Source organism: Erpetoichthys calabaricus, chromosome 17 (genome assembly GCF_900747795.2).
Source record: "Erpetoichthys calabaricus chromosome 17, fErpCal1.3, whole genome shotgun sequence".
In the NCBI taxonomy this organism is placed as follows: Eukaryota; Metazoa; Chordata; class Cladistia; order Polypteriformes; family Polypteridae; genus Erpetoichthys; species Erpetoichthys calabaricus.
In genome coordinates this window covers 19,767,444-19,784,867 of record NC_041410.2, presented here as the reverse complement: position 1 = coordinate 19,784,867, position 17,424 = coordinate 19,767,444, and the positions used below count along the sequence as shown (strand labels likewise).

The 17,424-nt window shown below is 37.7% G+C and overlaps 1 protein-coding gene across 2 annotated transcripts in view; it reads left to right on the top strand.

Moving 5' to 3' along the window:
* aldh1a2 (aldehyde dehydrogenase 1 family, member A2) overlaps window positions 1-17,424 on the top strand; it is a 73,336-nt gene that overhangs the window by 29,262 nt on the left and 26,650 nt on the right. For both annotated transcript variants that reach the window (XM_028823054.2, XM_028823052.2), the window contains exons 2-5: window positions 2,940-3,044; window positions 4,446-4,586; window positions 5,785-5,914; window positions 14,759-14,820. In XM_028823054.2, coding sequence (XP_028678887.1) covers window positions 4,512-4,586; window positions 5,785-5,914; window positions 14,759-14,820 — 267 coding nt within the window. In that variant the 5' untranslated portion in view covers window positions 2,940-3,044; window positions 4,446-4,511. The remainder of the gene's footprint in view (window positions 1-2,939; window positions 3,045-4,445; window positions 4,587-5,784; window positions 5,915-14,758; window positions 14,821-17,424) is intronic.

The window sequence follows — 17,424 nt, the reverse complement described above, 5'->3', positions numbered from 1 at the left end:
CTACCAAGCATGAAAATAAGACCTCAACACACAATTGTCTATTTTTTCTTTGGCTAAACTTTGTGACATTGAGATTATTTCCCTATTTTGAAGATTGGCAACTGGTGATAAAAGCTGTCACATTATGAATTATTTACATCTTATCAACATGATCCTGAATGTCTAAATAATGTCTAAGTATAATGAGCACATTCAATATAAAATGGGTAATGCAAATTAATCTAGTTTTTGTTTCACTTTAAAAAATGAGTTTCCTCAAGACTGTTATCCTGTCATAGATACATATTTGCTTCCTCTTATATCCCCTTAACATCTTGTCTTTTTTCATGTCCCTCCACTATCCTTTGTACATTGGCCCATTGATTCTAAGCCAGTGAACAGACCTGCTTATGTCTGCCAAAATACCAACAATACCATACCATGTTACAATTGGCATAACGGCTTAGACATTCAATAGTTAGTATTTACCAGACTGCTAAAGAGACTGTTTTGTTGATGAAAGATTCCAAAACTCATTAATCTGTCCTATGATTGCTTCCAATAGACCAGCGCTGAATGTTACTTAGGATATAAGGTATTGTCTGGCTGCTGGCTGTGGAATTAATGTGTCTTCATTGTACACTGACAGGCTAATTAATGATTTAAGAAGGAGCATATAGTGCAGTATGTAAACAAGAGATAACTAATTAGAGTACAATTCAACACATTTCAGTTGGGGAGAGCATCACAAAAGAAGATGAAATTGATCGATTAGACCTGCATCTTTAGGTGTCTCAGTAGAATTTCTGCACGACTCACACTTAATCAGTGCTGGTGCAGTTTTCGTTGGGTGACAGCTCCTCCACTGCAAAGAATAAAAACTTCACACATAAAAGAACAGATAAATACCATTCAGTTAATCAAGTGCCTCCAATACAAAAAGCAACCGAAATGTTTAATTTGGGTCTATTTCTTTTGGATTGTTTACATAACAGGTCTATTAATTTAATTTAAAAGTAAAGACCAGCAGATTATAGCACATTTCATGAACAGACAGATGACTAATAAGCTTTACACTACGAAAGTGTAATCATGGCCTGATGATAATCAAATGAATCAATGCATAAATATCGAAAATTCTTATATTCTGTTGTGTTACATGTATGTAGCTATGAAGTTATTAACCAATTAATTAAATAAAAAAATAAATTGATTACTTAGTTAATCAATCAATTAATTATGTGTTTATTTGCTTGTTTATTGCTTAATTACATTTATTTCAGTATGGACATATACCTCTTTGTTAATTAAGCAACTAGCTAATTAAATTATTAATTAATTACATTTTATTTAACAGACTTACAGTTGCTCTGCTGCACTGCCTCATAACTTCACTTCAGAGTTTAAAAGTCAATCCAATCCTGTAGATTTTACATTCTGTTTGTGTTTGTTTGGCTTTTCATCCCAAAGACATGTGTACTAGGTTCATTACTGACTTTAATATCCCCCAAGTATATACTTATCACATTTTTTATTTACTTATTCAGCCTTGTTTTACTTATTTGTTTGTTTATTTTAAAATGTTACAAATATAAATGTGCATAATCCTTAACAGGATTATGTGCAGGAAGTACCCTGCCCATATGTTACAGATTTGGAGTTGCACTATGTATTTACTGCAATTGCAACAGATTTCCTAAAAAATATTTTTTTGATGAGACATTATTTAAAGGATCTATCCAGTACATTATGACCTATCATATAACAAAGTACAGAGTTGCTACAGCACAGATGTTTCAACCTGGGGCCCACAAATGACATCAGGCAACAAACAAAAGGATCTATTTGGGCCTAAGAATTGGGATTTTGGATTATAAGTAGAGACATGCAGACCTGTAAAAGCGACAGGGTTTGTAGTAAAAGAAACAGAGGCACTTGAGCAGATGAGCAAGAGGAAAGTTTGAGAAAGAGCAGGTCACTAGCGTTCTGCAGTTTTATTATTTTGGTGTCATCCTAGTGGCCTGGACCATACATGGTAGGGTGTAAGGCAGTTTAACGCTGCAGGACTTAAAAGAATACAAAAGAGCTCTTTGGCTTCTTGAAATAAAAACAGTGTGTGTGTGTATGTATACATATATATATATATATATATATGTGTGTGTGTGTATGTATACATATATATATATATATATATGTGTGTGTGTATGTATATGTGTATATATATATGTGTGTGTGTATGTGTGTTTATATATAAACATAGATTTTAGTACACAACATTCACATTTCACTTTCAAATACAACCTGACTCTCCAAACTACCATCCAAGGCAATTTGAACTAATTAATTTTTTTCACTGTCCCATTAACAAACTATTAGCTTTTTTTCACATAACACAACTACAATATTTGGAGTAAAAATGGAAAAACAAAAGTGTTCCAGGAATAAGCACTACATACAGTTGAAGACAAAGCACATAGAAAAGAGATCTCAAAGTAAGTATCACCTCCTCCTCTCCCAAATTAATTGCCACAACTCCTGCACGCTACATGGAAACACTTTGAGAGGAACGATTCCTCTGCCATAAGACATGACTTGCTGGAAGTTGTTCAAATTTCCATGAAGGATTGCCAGCTGAGTGGCCATGCGTAAGGATTTCTCGTTTCATATGTCAGAACGTGTTTGCAGTTAAGCACTGAATCCAGAAGACAACAACGGAAGAGCAAACAACCTAATGGATCACTTAAGTCGATGGAAAATTATGTTTATCTTTCTCTTTATGTCCTCTGTGTATCCAGGGTTTCATTTAAATTTATAGCCACCTGCCCAATGCCCTTCCTCCCACCAAGATTTTCTCCATTGTTCTCTGTAGAAAATGATCATCCACCAGAACTACTTTCCTTTCTCATTTTCATTACAGATTAAGAATATATGTGAATTATGTGGTGCTTCTGTCTTTTCAGATTTTTATCAACAATGAGTGGCAAACATCGGTCAGTGGTAAAACATTCCCAGTGTATAATCCAGCCACAGGAGACAAAATCTGTGAAGTCCAAGAGGCAGATAAGGTAAAAAAAAATGTTGTGCTTCCCATGCTGTGCCTTTCAGTAAATGAATTAGTCTTTATTATGGCACCTTTTCATCATGAAAACCATCTCAATACACTTAACAAAAGCAATGAATCAGATCTCAGGTGCGATTGTAGTAGAGATACACCATCCATTAAAAATCCAACAGAGCACTTTATCAAAGAGCTGAAACGAAAAGTATCAAAATAAAGTGTCACATACTCTGTTATGAGAAAAGCGGATATGTCTGCAGATAATGGCACTTAAAGGCGTGGACAGAAAGGTCCAAATAGTGGGGCTTCATGGAGCTAGGTGGACTTGGATGGCAAACGCAGGTAGCGGTGCGAAAAAGTAATGAAGTACCCTTCACACAGGTGGTTTCAGCTATACAGTAGGAACTTTAATGAATAAACAGTAAAATTAAAGATATTCTAATTCAAATCACAAAATGTCAGCTTTTACATTGAGTGTCGAGGTGGGGGGGGGGGGGGGGGGGGGTAAACGTTGCCACTCATTTCGGGGTTGAGGGTGGTGATCACTTAGCTTGCTTGTATTTTTCACTTCTTCACAGGAAGTGTACACCACTTAAGTGACCACTGTGTCTTGCCCGCTATGCGTTAACATACAGTATGTTTAAGTGTCACATGAGAAGACGGAGCTTCTATCTGTTTTAAAGAGAACTGATGTGATTGGTGATTAATTATATTGCAAGGATATCTTAATAAGTCACTTAAATGAGAAATTAGTCATGTCTACAGGGCAAATAAAGATTGTTTCAGAATACGCAGGGGCACTGAAACTGGGGCTGATACACACAACTGTCCCAGGAAATAAGGGCATCTGGTCATGCAACATAAAGGAGTCTTAAACTAGACAGTAAATACAGCAGCAGATAGCAAACAAATCAGAAGTGATGCCTGAGTTCTAATAGAATTTATTTTGTTATTTTTCGGAATGTTCCACACAATATTTTACTTCTTTAATACCAAATACTTTGAGAGTATTCACAGTGAAAGCTACTCTGTACACTCAGTGTTATGCAGGCAGTTTGGTATAGTGGTCAAATGAGTGGACTTCAAACAGCAAGGCTGCCATTTCATTCAACCACCTGTTGACCCTAAGCAAGCTGCTTAACACACCTGCAGTGGTTAAGGCTAAGTTAAGATTGATTTGTGAAACTGTAATATTTTATTACTTTTCAGGAATACAATTTTATTTTTCTAGAAACATGTTGGCGTATTTCCTGTTAATGTTTGAAGGTAGGGATTCAAGAAACCAATGCTAACTGTCACAACAGGGGGCTTGTCTGGCAAATTAAGTACAAGGAGAGCAAGCACACACCTTAACAAAATGAAGGTGAATAGTAAACCTGTCCCTGTTGTCCTTTTTCTTTTTTTGCAGGCAGACGTTGACAAGGCAGTACAAGCAGCTCGCTTGGCTTTTTCATTGGGCTCTGTGTGGAGAAGAATGGATGCCTCAGAGAGGGGACGACTGCTGGATAAGCTGGCAGATTTAGTGGAGAGAGACAGGACACTCCTCGCTGTAAGTGGGTGGCTAATGCATACAGGCAAAGAAGCAAAAAAATAAATACACTACATTATAGATATTGACCCTATTTGCTATTTGTCATCTCCAACAAGTATATAGATATATATATATTTTTTTTTTTTTTTGCTGGGCAAGAAATGCCTGTCCATCCCAGGGCTCACCCATGTACCCATCTACAGTATACCTACTAACACACTAGGACACTTTTCAGCCACTTTTCACACTAGGCAGTTTTCAGCCATCCTAACCTACACATCCTTGTGAAAATTGTGGAAATACGAGCCCTGGGGAATACCAAGAAAGGGTAAAAGGTGCAAAAACGTATGTAGCCAGTAACTGGGAGCAGAAGTGAACCTTTAAGCTGTGAGACATGAGTGCTAACCACTAAACTACTTGTTAGGTTGTTTACTGACTCGAAACTGGCCTGTTATAACTAAATATTGGACTTTGTGGAAGTGTGCCCTGTGACTAGGCTAACATCTTATACTGAATTCATGCCTGTTCTGTGTAATGTGACTTAGGGCAATATATGAATAAAGATGCCCTATCTATCTATCTATCTATCTATCTATCTATCTATCTATCTATCTATCTATCTATCTATCTATCTATCTATCTATCTATCTATCTATCTATCTATCTATCTATCTCTTAATGTCAATATTTTAAAATATAACAATTACTCTAAAAAAAGTAAGTTTATATTGCACACAACATTTACACTGGAAGTTGTAGTCTTATGAAAAATATACACTGCATAAATGTTCGACAGCATCTTCCTAACTGACAGTGAAATGTTGATATTCCCTCTGCTCTGTTTTATATACATATATAGCCACACACACACAAAGTATAAATTTTACCAGGCTGAAGTCCAGACACTGTGGAATTTAATTTTGTGAGATATGCACACTTTATAATCTCCACCTGATAACCCTTAACCTCTACTGTAATTAGTAAAAATATTTGTTGAATTATGTTACTGTATATTCATGCCTTTGTATCTTTCCATAACACCCGTACTGACAGGACATAAAGCATAGTGGCCTCACTAGCCTAGAATTTGATACATCCAGATGAGCCAGGCTACAGATGTTTGTCTTATGCTGGATATCAATCATTCCCAGCACAGCACATAATTCGTCTTTATGTGCGCCCGTCTCTTATTTTTTTCCATACCTTCTCATTTCAGTCTCTGGAATCACTGAACAGTGGGAAACCTTTTCTCCAGTCCTACTATGTGGATATTTTGGGGGTAATTAAAACACTAAGATACTTTGCTGGCTGGGCAGACAAGATCCATGGAACAACAATTCCAGTAGGTATGTTATCAAAATGCAGTGTAAGGTCTCAGAAGAGATATACATGTAAAAGCTTTTCTATTACTGTATCGTGAATATGTGTATCATAACTATAAATTAAAACTACTGTACCTTATTGGCATCCATTCTTAACAGTTATCACCCTACCATTTTGTTTTGAACTAGCCTGCTGAATAATATACACTGACTTAAAATAGCAGATTGCATCTTGTGGGGTGAAAAAGGTAATACCAGTATAAATTGTCTTTAAACCAGAGAAGTTCACAAAGCTCATGTTATAAGCTAGTATTCCTAATTTTTAGTTAAAGGTGTAACAATTATTTAGGTTATATGTGGATGGTGTGAGAGATGCAGCTTCTAGGGGCAAACAAAATGAATAAACAGACTACAGCTTTATGTGAGACAGGGTGAAATTGGTGTCGATTCATGGAGCCATTGACAGTTCATCCCTGGCCAGATCCACATAAACCAGGAGGCTACTGGCTCATACAGTAGGGCTCACATGTAGAAAGGTGACTCGCACAGATGTGTTGTCCATGTCATGAGATGGAAACAGCAGCATTTAATGAAGCTCCACTTAACAGGAGATGTAAAGAGAACAGATTGAGGTTATACATAGACAGGCTGTTTAAAACAATATAGTGGAATGGGGAGATAGTAAAAGATACAGGGGTACAACTTAAAGCTACTTAAGACATTCTAATTATACACAAATTTCAGAAAATAGTTCTTCAAACATCATAACAACTGTAAGCATGTGGAATGACCTGTGGTGCAAAGCAGCACCTGGGGAGCTCTAAGCCGGGGCTGAGTTTGGATTTAGGGATGAAAGCATTTTGATGTGTTATGGCCTGCTTAGTGGACAAAGAAGCAGAAAAACAACCAGCCCATTTCACTGTTTAGCAATTGGCTAACAAAAAGTGGTTTGCAAAGTCAAGATCAAGCAAACAATATTCGGGATATCCATATCAGGAGAAAGACTCAGAATTACTGCTGTACTTTCTTCAAATATGGCAAACAAAAATGTTTTGAAATGTGAGTTTGCTTGAGTAGTATAGTAATTTTTAAGGACTGATGGCTAAAAGTTAACATAAAGTGCGAATCGTGAGTCCTAATGTACATCAAAATACTGCTGCAAACTAAAGTTAATTTCAGCACAATGGAGTGGTAGTAGGCGCTGCTGCTTTACAAGTCTTGCATTCTGGATTCAAACCATACCTGGCTGTTATCTGTGTGAAGACTGCTTGTTCTCCCTGTATCTGTATTGTTTTCTTCCTCAAGTATTCAGGTTTTTCTCCCACATCCTCAAGGACATGTAAATTAGTCTGGCAAACTAAATTGGCCCCAGTGTGGTTGTGAGCATGAAGTAGACCTGCAACAGACTGCCACGTCTTGCTCCTGGGCTGCTAAGGCAGACTTTGGCCTCCCTGTACTGAATTAATAGGTTTGAGAATGTATGTATGATGAAATGGGCATTCAGCTTTCTGGCATAGGAAACACTCACCATATACAAACATGGGACAGAGTGGGTAAAGAAATCAAATCAACGGGAATGTATTTTGTAGACATTTACTTCAACAATACAATTGATCAAATATTGTGTTGGAATTTTTAGTCTTGTTGATATATTGTTAAGTCAAAGTAAATTATTTTATATTAATGGTACAGTCTGATCTTTCTCATTATATAATTACTTAAATTCAGCTTCCTGGGTTTGAATCCTGCACAAATTGTCCACGTGGAGTTTGCAGATTGCCCCCAAGTCTGCAAGGGTTTTGCTTCTCATTAGATTGACTGGCAGTTCCAAATTAGCTCCTTTTTATTGGCTGTGTACATGAGGTGCCTTGTCCAGGACCCTTTCCTGCCTTGTACCAAGTGCTGCTAGGATAGCCTCTAGATCCTCCACAACCCTCAACAGGTTGTACCCAGTATATATATATATATATATATATATATATATATTGTAAGCCACTAGGGGGCGTACTGCCTCCCTAACCCCCAGACACAGACAGGCAGAACACAGGTTCACTCAACACCCATGTTTATTTACAGTTTATGCACATTACCAACACCACAATATACAGTCCATTCCCTTCCTTGCCACCAGTCCATTCGCCTCCACTCCTCCTCAGGCTTTGTCTCCTTCCTCCCGACTCTGGCCCCTCAATGGAGTGAGGTTGCTCCTCTTATTCACGTCCTGGGAGTGTTCCAGGTGGCTCATCACTATTACCTGAAATCACTCACTCCCAGGTGCGCCGGAGGTCCTATACAGGGCACTGCAGTCCCCCCTGGCGGCCCCCACAGAACACAACTAGGCTTCACCAAACTCCAGTTCCCGACATGCCCTGCAGGAATCCGTGGTGCCACAGCTGCCCAGGAGGGCTGCCCTCTAGTGTCCCAGGGAAGGTATTGCCTCATCAATGCCCTTTCCCCTGGTCCTTCCGTCCTGCTGGCGTCCCAGCCAGATAGTGGCTGCTTCGCCTTCACTGGCTCCCTGTGTCTTACAGGATTGAATATAAAATTCTATTAATAATCTACAGAGCTTTAAATGGCCTCGCACTGGACTACATCAGTGATCTTCTAAATCACTGGGCTCCTGTTCGCCTACTACGGTCCTCTGATTCTGGTAATCTTGTTGAGCCGCACACTAACCTGCACTCTATGGGTGACAGGGCCTTCGACTCCATAGCACCCAGACTTTGGAATGACATCCCAAAATGAATTAGATCAGCAGACTCATTCATCAGCATTCATTCTTTTAAAAAACAACTTCAAACTCATCTGTTCAGGAAGGCTTTTAACTTAACTTAACATTCTGCCCTTTCTTTCAGTCTACCTCTCTGTCCAGGTGCTCAGGATAATTTGTGTGTCTGTTATATCACAAATTAGGTTATTTGTTAGGTTTTTCTTTTAGTATTGAATTTAGCATTTTACTCTGGTTTATTGTCCTTTATTCTATTTAACGCTTTGTTATCTGTTTCATTTTCTGTTCAGGAAAACATTTGTATCCAATGTTACATATACCCTGCTGTTTTTTTCTAAGACTCTGTGAAGCGTGTTGAGGATAGAAAAGGTGCTATATAAATTAAATTTATTATTATTATATAATATATATATTATTGATACAGTCAAATTCATTTTAGGGCATAATTAATTTTAGTGATAAGAGTATATCTTGTTTTTAAATTTTTTTCATACATTGTTTTTATTTTTTTTAATGTTTAATGATTTTACTATTACAACAGAAGCCATTTAAACATCTATTCATCCATTTTCTGGATTCATAATTCTGCATGGCAAGGCTATTCCAGCCTCCTCGGGTACAAACCATGAACCAGCCCTTGACAGAACACTAGGCTATTGAAGGGAGGCAATTCACCTCACCTTACATCTTTACATTTAAATCCAGTTGACAGTGATTTGTGTCCACAGCTAAAACAAATCCATTCACCCAATAGCAGACCTGTGTAATCGGACTTTTTGGAGAATTTCTGAAGGGAAAGTAATTACCCAAACGTGCATTATATAATTGCAATGCATTCATCTATCTATCCGTTTTCCAAACATGACTGGACCACTTGGCACAAGGCAGGAACTAAAACTGAAACCATTAAAGGCCACACTAGCAGAGTAAGTCAGTAGCATACGATTTTTATGCGCTCTGCTGCAGTAATGTGGTAACCTTTCAAAAATGAAAAATATCATTATTCATATTGTCTTATAGGGCAGCATGATGGCGCAGTGGTAGCGCTGCTGCCTCGCAGTTAGGAGACCCGGGTTCGCTTCCCGGGTCCTCCCTGCGTGGAGTTTGCATGTTCTCCCCGTGTCTGCGTGGGTTTCCTCCCACAGTCCAAAGACATGCAGGTTAGGTGGACTGGTGATTCTAAATTGGCCCTAGGTTTGGTGTGTGGGTGTGTTTGTGTGTGTCCTGCAGTGGGTTGGCACTCTGCCCGGGATTGGTTTCTGCCTTGTGCCCTGTGTTGGCTGGGATTGGCTCCAGCAGACCCCTGTGACCCTGTGTTCGGATTCAGCGGGTTGGAAAATAGATGGATGGATATTGTCTTATAAATAGTATGAAGCCCTAAATCATCCTTAGTCCTATGTATTGCATATGTTTTATGTTGTACAGAAATTAAACAAAATTTTCATGATTTTGATATGTAATTCAGTATAAATCTCTAAGAAGTATAAAAAAGTATAAGTGCATAGAAATGTATTTTACATTGCAATGGGTCACCATCATTTCCAGACTTCCTATAATCAAGGACTGGAAGAGAATGAACTATAAATTGACAGATCAATTAATACTTAGATGAAACCCCTCTACAATGGGTTCCGACTTTATATTTGTCTTTGCTATAGCCAGCTACTTTTGAAGAGGCAGGTGAAGACAATGGACAGGTTAAGTAATGTGACACTCTCAACCCAGCTAAATCCAATTCAAGGTAGAGGTTGAGGTTGAGACAGAATCTATCCTGGGAGCTTCGGGTGCAAGGCAGGAAATAACCCTGAACAAGACATGGGGTCCAATTGTGCAAACATCTACATTTGCACGGGGCAAATTTACAGTCGCCAATCAATGTAACACATGCATATTTGGGAAGGAAACTTGGAGCACGTGGAAGAAAACCCACTGACACATGGAGAACACATGCAAACTCCACACAAATGCAATGAATCAACATGGAATCCTGAACCAAGAACAGGTCTGTGAGGCAGCAGCGCTTACAACTGTGTTGCTGTGACACCCTTTATTATTAAGATAGGCTCAACATCTTCATGATTCTAAAAAGCAAACATGGACATGGAAATTATTACATGACAATAAGTATTCCCCTCTAATAGTTTGGCACCCTCTGGAGGGCAGTTTTCTGACCACGAGTTCTTGGATTATCCAATATTACAAAATGGTTGAATGGTATAACGCTGTATATATGTTTGGACATTTTCCTTTGTACGTTATCTATGTTCATAGATGTATACAGCATCACGAGTTTTCCCACAAATTTGTATTAGGATAACCGGATTTATCAAAAAGATGGAGTGATTTTTTTTCCATAATTGGTTTTATGTAATTTATATAACTGAAAATATATTTGAGTAAGTAAAGAAATATTTTATTTATAATGCACATCTAATAACACGAGTATCATATGAAGTGCTGTATCACATTAAAAGAACATAAAATCTAAACTCCGCATATGATCAGAACATAGCATTTCAACCCAGACAATGCTTGTCATTGCACACCAGTCCACAACTTTAAGACAATTTATCCTTATTCAGAAGCTACTGCAAAAAGTTTAATCTTAAGCTTGGACTGATGTTACAGATCTTATTTCAAAGGGTACGCTATTCCAAGGTCTAGTGTCCATGATTGTAAAAGCTCAGTTACATTTACATTTCCACCTGGCTCGAGGCACAAAGTGCAGAAACTAATGTGAAGACCTGAGTGAACGTTATGAGATTTGTCTTTGAAGTAAATCAGCAATACTGTATAAGAAGGTGCAAAGCCATTAAGAACTTTAAAAATTAACAATAAGACCTTGGACTGCATCCTAAAATTGTATATGATATTAAACATATTAAGGTATTGTACTCACAATTCCAGTATAAAAATAAATATTGACCACTGTGCCCATTTTCTAAACCCTCTTGTTCCAAGGCAGGGATGCTGAGAGCTGGTGCCTACTCCAGTGGCAATGAAGATTAGATGCCAATCCAGGCCAAGGCACACTAGTGTATTCAGTATGCAGATAATCTGAAACATGTTACAAGACATCATAATACATTTTCTTGAAACTATGATATACAGTGCTTTTGAGTTCAGGCTAGTGGACATTGGATGAGGTCAAAAATAGAGTGAAACATTTGCCATTGGTACAGATTGAATTTTTCTTCCAGTCTGGCACCGTATAATATTGTAACTCTCATACTAAATATTCTTAATTCCCAGCAGCCTGCGACGTGCGAGGTCTTGTATTTAGCATAAACAAAAAAAACAAAGAGTTGAGTGAAGGAATTTGTTCTCGCTTTGCATTTCCAAGCTAAAGGTTTTAAGAAAACAAAAGTGAGAAGGGAAGCTAACATGTGCAGTGTCAGTAAGAGTTATAAATCTAATTGCTATTAGCCCCCACACCTCCCCACTCTGCCGGACTCCAAACCAGCTGCTCCGACTCCCCGGAGAGTGCTGGAGCTGCTCTTTGACAGCGAATGGCGACTTTTACTTATGACTGATTTAGCGATTTGAAAAGCTGGACCACAGGGTGCCTCCTGGGCTTATTGGACACCAGTGCAAAGGTGGTATCTCAAGAAACTGTGGATCTCATAGCTTGAACAAGACGACTCGGCTTCCATGCAGAGATAAAAGTTGGATTAAAGTGACTAATTGCCCAATTAGACATTAGCACATCTTGTCTTTTGTGAGGATAGACACTATGCACTATACACAAGTGGCAAATCTTCAGGAAATCCTGAGGGATGTGATTTTCTTTTTCTTTGTTTTGTTTTTTTTTCCTCTTTGTACATAAACTCTTCATCCTTTATGCCTTTGTTTCATTTTGTGTTGGTCTAATTGGGAGGTCTGAGGTTATAACATCACCTTCACTTCATAGCTCATGATCAAAGTGCGTTTAAACTTTTTTCAATCCAAATATGGAAAAACTTCACCTTCTACTTTTAAGGAAGTTTTTCTAAAGAGCAGAAGCCCATACTTGCAAACTTGATTTAATATGGCACCTTACATAACAGTCAAGAACAATACATTAGACAGAGCTCATTTTCTATAACTCTCTCTTATTGTTTTGTCAGACCACATTGCCAACACATTGAAAGCTCAGTAATTTGTAAGTGTGGACTATACAGTGATGTGAATGGAAAAACCAGCAAGGATTAGACTTGGTTGTAGTCGTAATCAGTAGTAACAGCAGCAGTAATGTAATGTGTACTGAGTACAGTGAAATTCTTACTTGCTTGTCTGACCAACATGCAGATGTACTCTTTACATCTGTTAACTTATGTTCTCAGTTCTTGAAACATTATGGGGACAAAAAAAAACATGATTGTGTTAATGTTGCTGATAGTAAATAAGGAACCATGAAGGGAAACAAAGTGGCCAAGTGTTTACAAACTCAATAGCTGAATAGTAAATTTGCACCCGTATTCATGACCTGACTGCCCAATAAATTCAAATTGCCAAGCTGCTCAAAATGAGAGCTGAGGCAAGTTGAAAAATATAGGTGAAGAGCATGGCTAAAATGAAACAGCATATGTGAGTAATACCAAAGATGTGATAACAGGCTTTACTAAGCATGCGTCAATGCAAAGTGTGCTGTAGACCTGCATCCTTACACAAAGGATAATTGACAGGTGACAAAAGAAGTTAGAATCTGCACAGCACAGCCATTGCAGTTCATGAGTTGCACCCTGATGGCTCTGTTGTGTGCCATTGTCTTCTTTATGTGCTGGCCCTTTTGTTCAGTCATTGTGTGTTATACATGTACTTTCAGATGAGAAGAGGCAGTGACCAGTGTGCTGTGCATACATACAACAAGTGCAGAAAACATCTATTTGGAATATATATTGAGGATAGACAGAGTGGCCAGTTGCTAAAAAAAAGTCAGCTCATGCATATGTCACACATTAATATATAATCTTAACCACATATGGTAAAATATGATGATATGATGTTGCTAAAAATAAAAATATTGCATGCCATCTACATGTTGTGCACACAAAAAGGGTAAAACATGAAATGTCGTCTGCATATTGAACATGAGGGAAGTGGTAACATGCAAAACAGAAAACTAAGTTCAATGCACAGCACATCGTTTACATGCTATATAAGTGTGAATTCAACAGATTACAAAAGATAGATAGATAGATAGATAGATAGATAGATAGATAGATAGATAGATAGATAGATAGATAGATAGATAGATAGATAGATAGGAAAGGCACTATATAATACAGGTTGTGATAAATAGATAGCTATGAAAGACACTATAATAGATAGATAGATAGATAGATAGATAGATAGATACTTTATTAATCCCAAGGGGAAATTCACACAAATAAGTACATGAGTTGCCATGTACTGTGTATATTAAACATGTGGGTTGAGAGAATGTTAGGAACAGATAGATTACTAATAAGAATGTGATATATCACTTTGCATGCTGGATATGTGAAGAGAGGGAACACGAGGGACACGTTGTGTGCTTGAGCACGATGTGTCATTTATATGCTGTTCAAGTTGGGAGATAATGCACTACTAACATTAATAACGTGTTGTCATCTATAGTATATATTAATTATGTAAGAATGGGGGTGTTAAGAACTAAGGACATTATATCTTGCCTACATGGTGAACACGTATGGAGGGGTAAATCTTTGCAACTAAAGGTAAAACCACGATATGCATTATATATTCTAAACATTTGAAGAAAGGGAAAATGAGGGACAGATGTCTAAAAATAACAACTTGATATTTCATCTAAAGTTTGAATATGACTTAAAACAAAAACTGACCTGTCATTTTTATATTGTATGTTTCAAGACTAAGATAATAAAAAATAAGACTGTAACATCACCTGTATCCTATATTTCTTTTATGTATTTGAGTTGTGGTGACATTATAGAAATGAACTTTTAATGTTGTTCTTTAAAGTTCTGGGGACTTCTTGTTAAAGTTTCTTCAGGCCAGAGTCATGCTGCAGCCCTGTGCTCCAGGGCCGTAAACGAGGCGCTTGTTCTCAGACTCCTCCAGAACCCAATTTCTCTTCATGTGTTGCCAAGTGCAAGTCAACTGATGAACAATAATAACAGTCATGTTCTTCTTAACAGATGGAGATTATTTTACATTCACAAGACATGAACCCATTGGAGTCTGCGGACAGATCATCCCTGTGAGTATCCAATAGAGCTGGGAGTTTATTTTTCATTGAAATCAGTTCTTTACAAAGATAAAGAAAACTTTGCTCTCACAGCTGCAAGTTTTCCAAGTAAAAAGGAAAAAAATAGGCACCTCCCTTTGTTAAAATACACAGAGTAGGTTTCTTTGAGATCTGGACAGCTTTAGCTCTCTTTACAGACACACATGCAATAAATCGCTGTTGTAGGCAAACTGTGGATGCTTGTGTAATGTAACGAGTCAGACGCCATTGCTTCAAGCAGCTCTGCTTCTCTTGTTGGAGTTCAGTGACAGTGATAATAAAAAAGGCCTCCTAATAGAGCACAGCAAGTAAAGCTGACACAGAAATATTATTACAGACTGGTGGGCCCATTATGGACAAACACACTTCCCAAGTAAGGTAAAAGGCATTTCATCTTGGCATTAATAAAACTTCTAATGTCAGCAATTTGGAAATGCTTTTTATTTCAAGCTGCATACTAAAGTTCGCCACGTTCTAACCTTTGATTTGGTTTACATGTGATTTTATTTATTTTTCAACTGTGTTATAATACAGAAGGCCATAAAAATGTAATCGTGTCTTTTTTGTAATGTTTAAAAAATTAATGAGAATAGCTTATGAAAATGTGTACAAATAAAACTGAGGTTTGGAAAAATATGTGTTCAGTGCTACTGGTGAAGCACAGCAAAGGTTAATTAAGAGAATGAGTAAAGTACAACTGTGACCATTGCTGGGGCATGAGGGGTACATATAATCGAGTCTTTGCGGGCTTAATGGAGCTTTACAAAGGACCTACTTGGGCTCATCTTGCAGCCTTGTCCTAAGTATGGATTGGCAGGCAGTCACTAGGGCTTACTGAGGTGTAGTTTCTTCAAATTAAAGTTTTTAGTCTTCAGATGTGTACTAATGGCTGGGGCTGGCATGAGCAACACTATATGAGGAGCTCTGGTACATTCAGTTAGGTAGGCCAATATGTCAAGTATTGCAAGCTCATTGGAAGGAGAAGTTTTGTGGGTAGAGGTTCCTGAAGAGCACTTTTACCAGATAAGCAGATAATTTACCTATGAAAAAACAACACAGGTTAATTAAAATATGTACTGGCAAATCCAGAGTGAACTTGAGCCATACTATTTAGACTTTTACACAATGCAACAGTCTTTTTAAGATATTATTGGTCACCATGATATCATGAACGTTGTGGACTAACCACAATACCCTCTACACTCTGTGACAATTAATACTTGTAAGCAGAAGCAATTATCGAATTTACATGTGTCATTGTCCTTTTGAGAAATGGTATCAATTAGGCCTAGCATAAATGGTCATGCAATACGTTAGAGATCCACTCAATGTATTTTACATGGTTACACTTTTAACAAGCAACACAGCTGACACCTATTGCAGGAAATGTTTTTTACACTAGTAGTGTACCAGTCAAGAATGTTGTCTGGAATGCACTGTTGTCCATGTCTCTGGTAGTAACCTCTGTTAACTGCAGGTCCTTGATCTGAGGTATAACCTATTGATCCACAGAGGATTCTCATCTCTATAGATAATGGAAACCATTGATGTAGATGCTGGCTTTTCACATGATCAGCTGGTCAACTGAGCATCCTAGAATGTTCCCAGAAGGTGTGGAAATCTCCAGACTCCATTGCATCTTCACTATTAGCATTACAGTACATTGTTGTTACATACTTAAAACAATACCGGCCTCACAAAAGCCAACAACTTGATTCCTAGCAAACATAATCTATTCTTTGACAAACTGAGCACCATGTATTCATGGCATTCTTGTTGCGTAGACATTACCATGGTTCAGCGAGGTCTTCAGTTATAGTCTTTTTATAGAATAAGATGTGGTAGTATTTGTAATATATATGTAGCACCATTCACATACATATTTTGATTCTTCATGACAGTTTTGTATAAATTCGAGCACTATGGCCAGGTTCAGGTATTTTTTGTCACAGATTATATATATTTATGTATGATAAAATACACTGGTTAACATTGTGTTGTCACAGCACTACAGACCTGGCTTTGATACCTGAATTAGTCAGTCTGCATTTTCAGTTTCCATGTCCTCTCCAGTTCTGTGTGTTTTTTTATTCAGGTGTATCATATATGTTAGGATAGTTGACAGTCGTAATGTTACTGTGAGTCATTTGAGGAGTGTTTCCTGTGGAAGGCTTCATTTCCCACCAGAGTACATTAATGTATATGTTAAGGGCTGCACAGTAACACAGTAGTTAGTGCCACCTCATTGCTCCAGGCATCTGGTTTCAGATCCTGGCCTGGGCATTGTCTAAATGGAATTTGCACATACTTTCCATGTCTTTATTGTAATTTACAGGATGCTTCACTTGGCACCCACATCCAAAGATGTGCAAGTTAGGCTGATTTGTGACTAAATATTCCATTTGTGAATGGAAATGTGTAAGTGAGATCTGAAAAAGTATGAAGGGATTGATTGGCGGAGTTAAAAAAAAGCATGGATAAAATCTGGGAGCAGAATAGTAAAAACATCATATACTAATACAACACATTCAATCGGACCTTTAAAAAACATTCCCTTTTTATCTGTTTGAAAAGGGT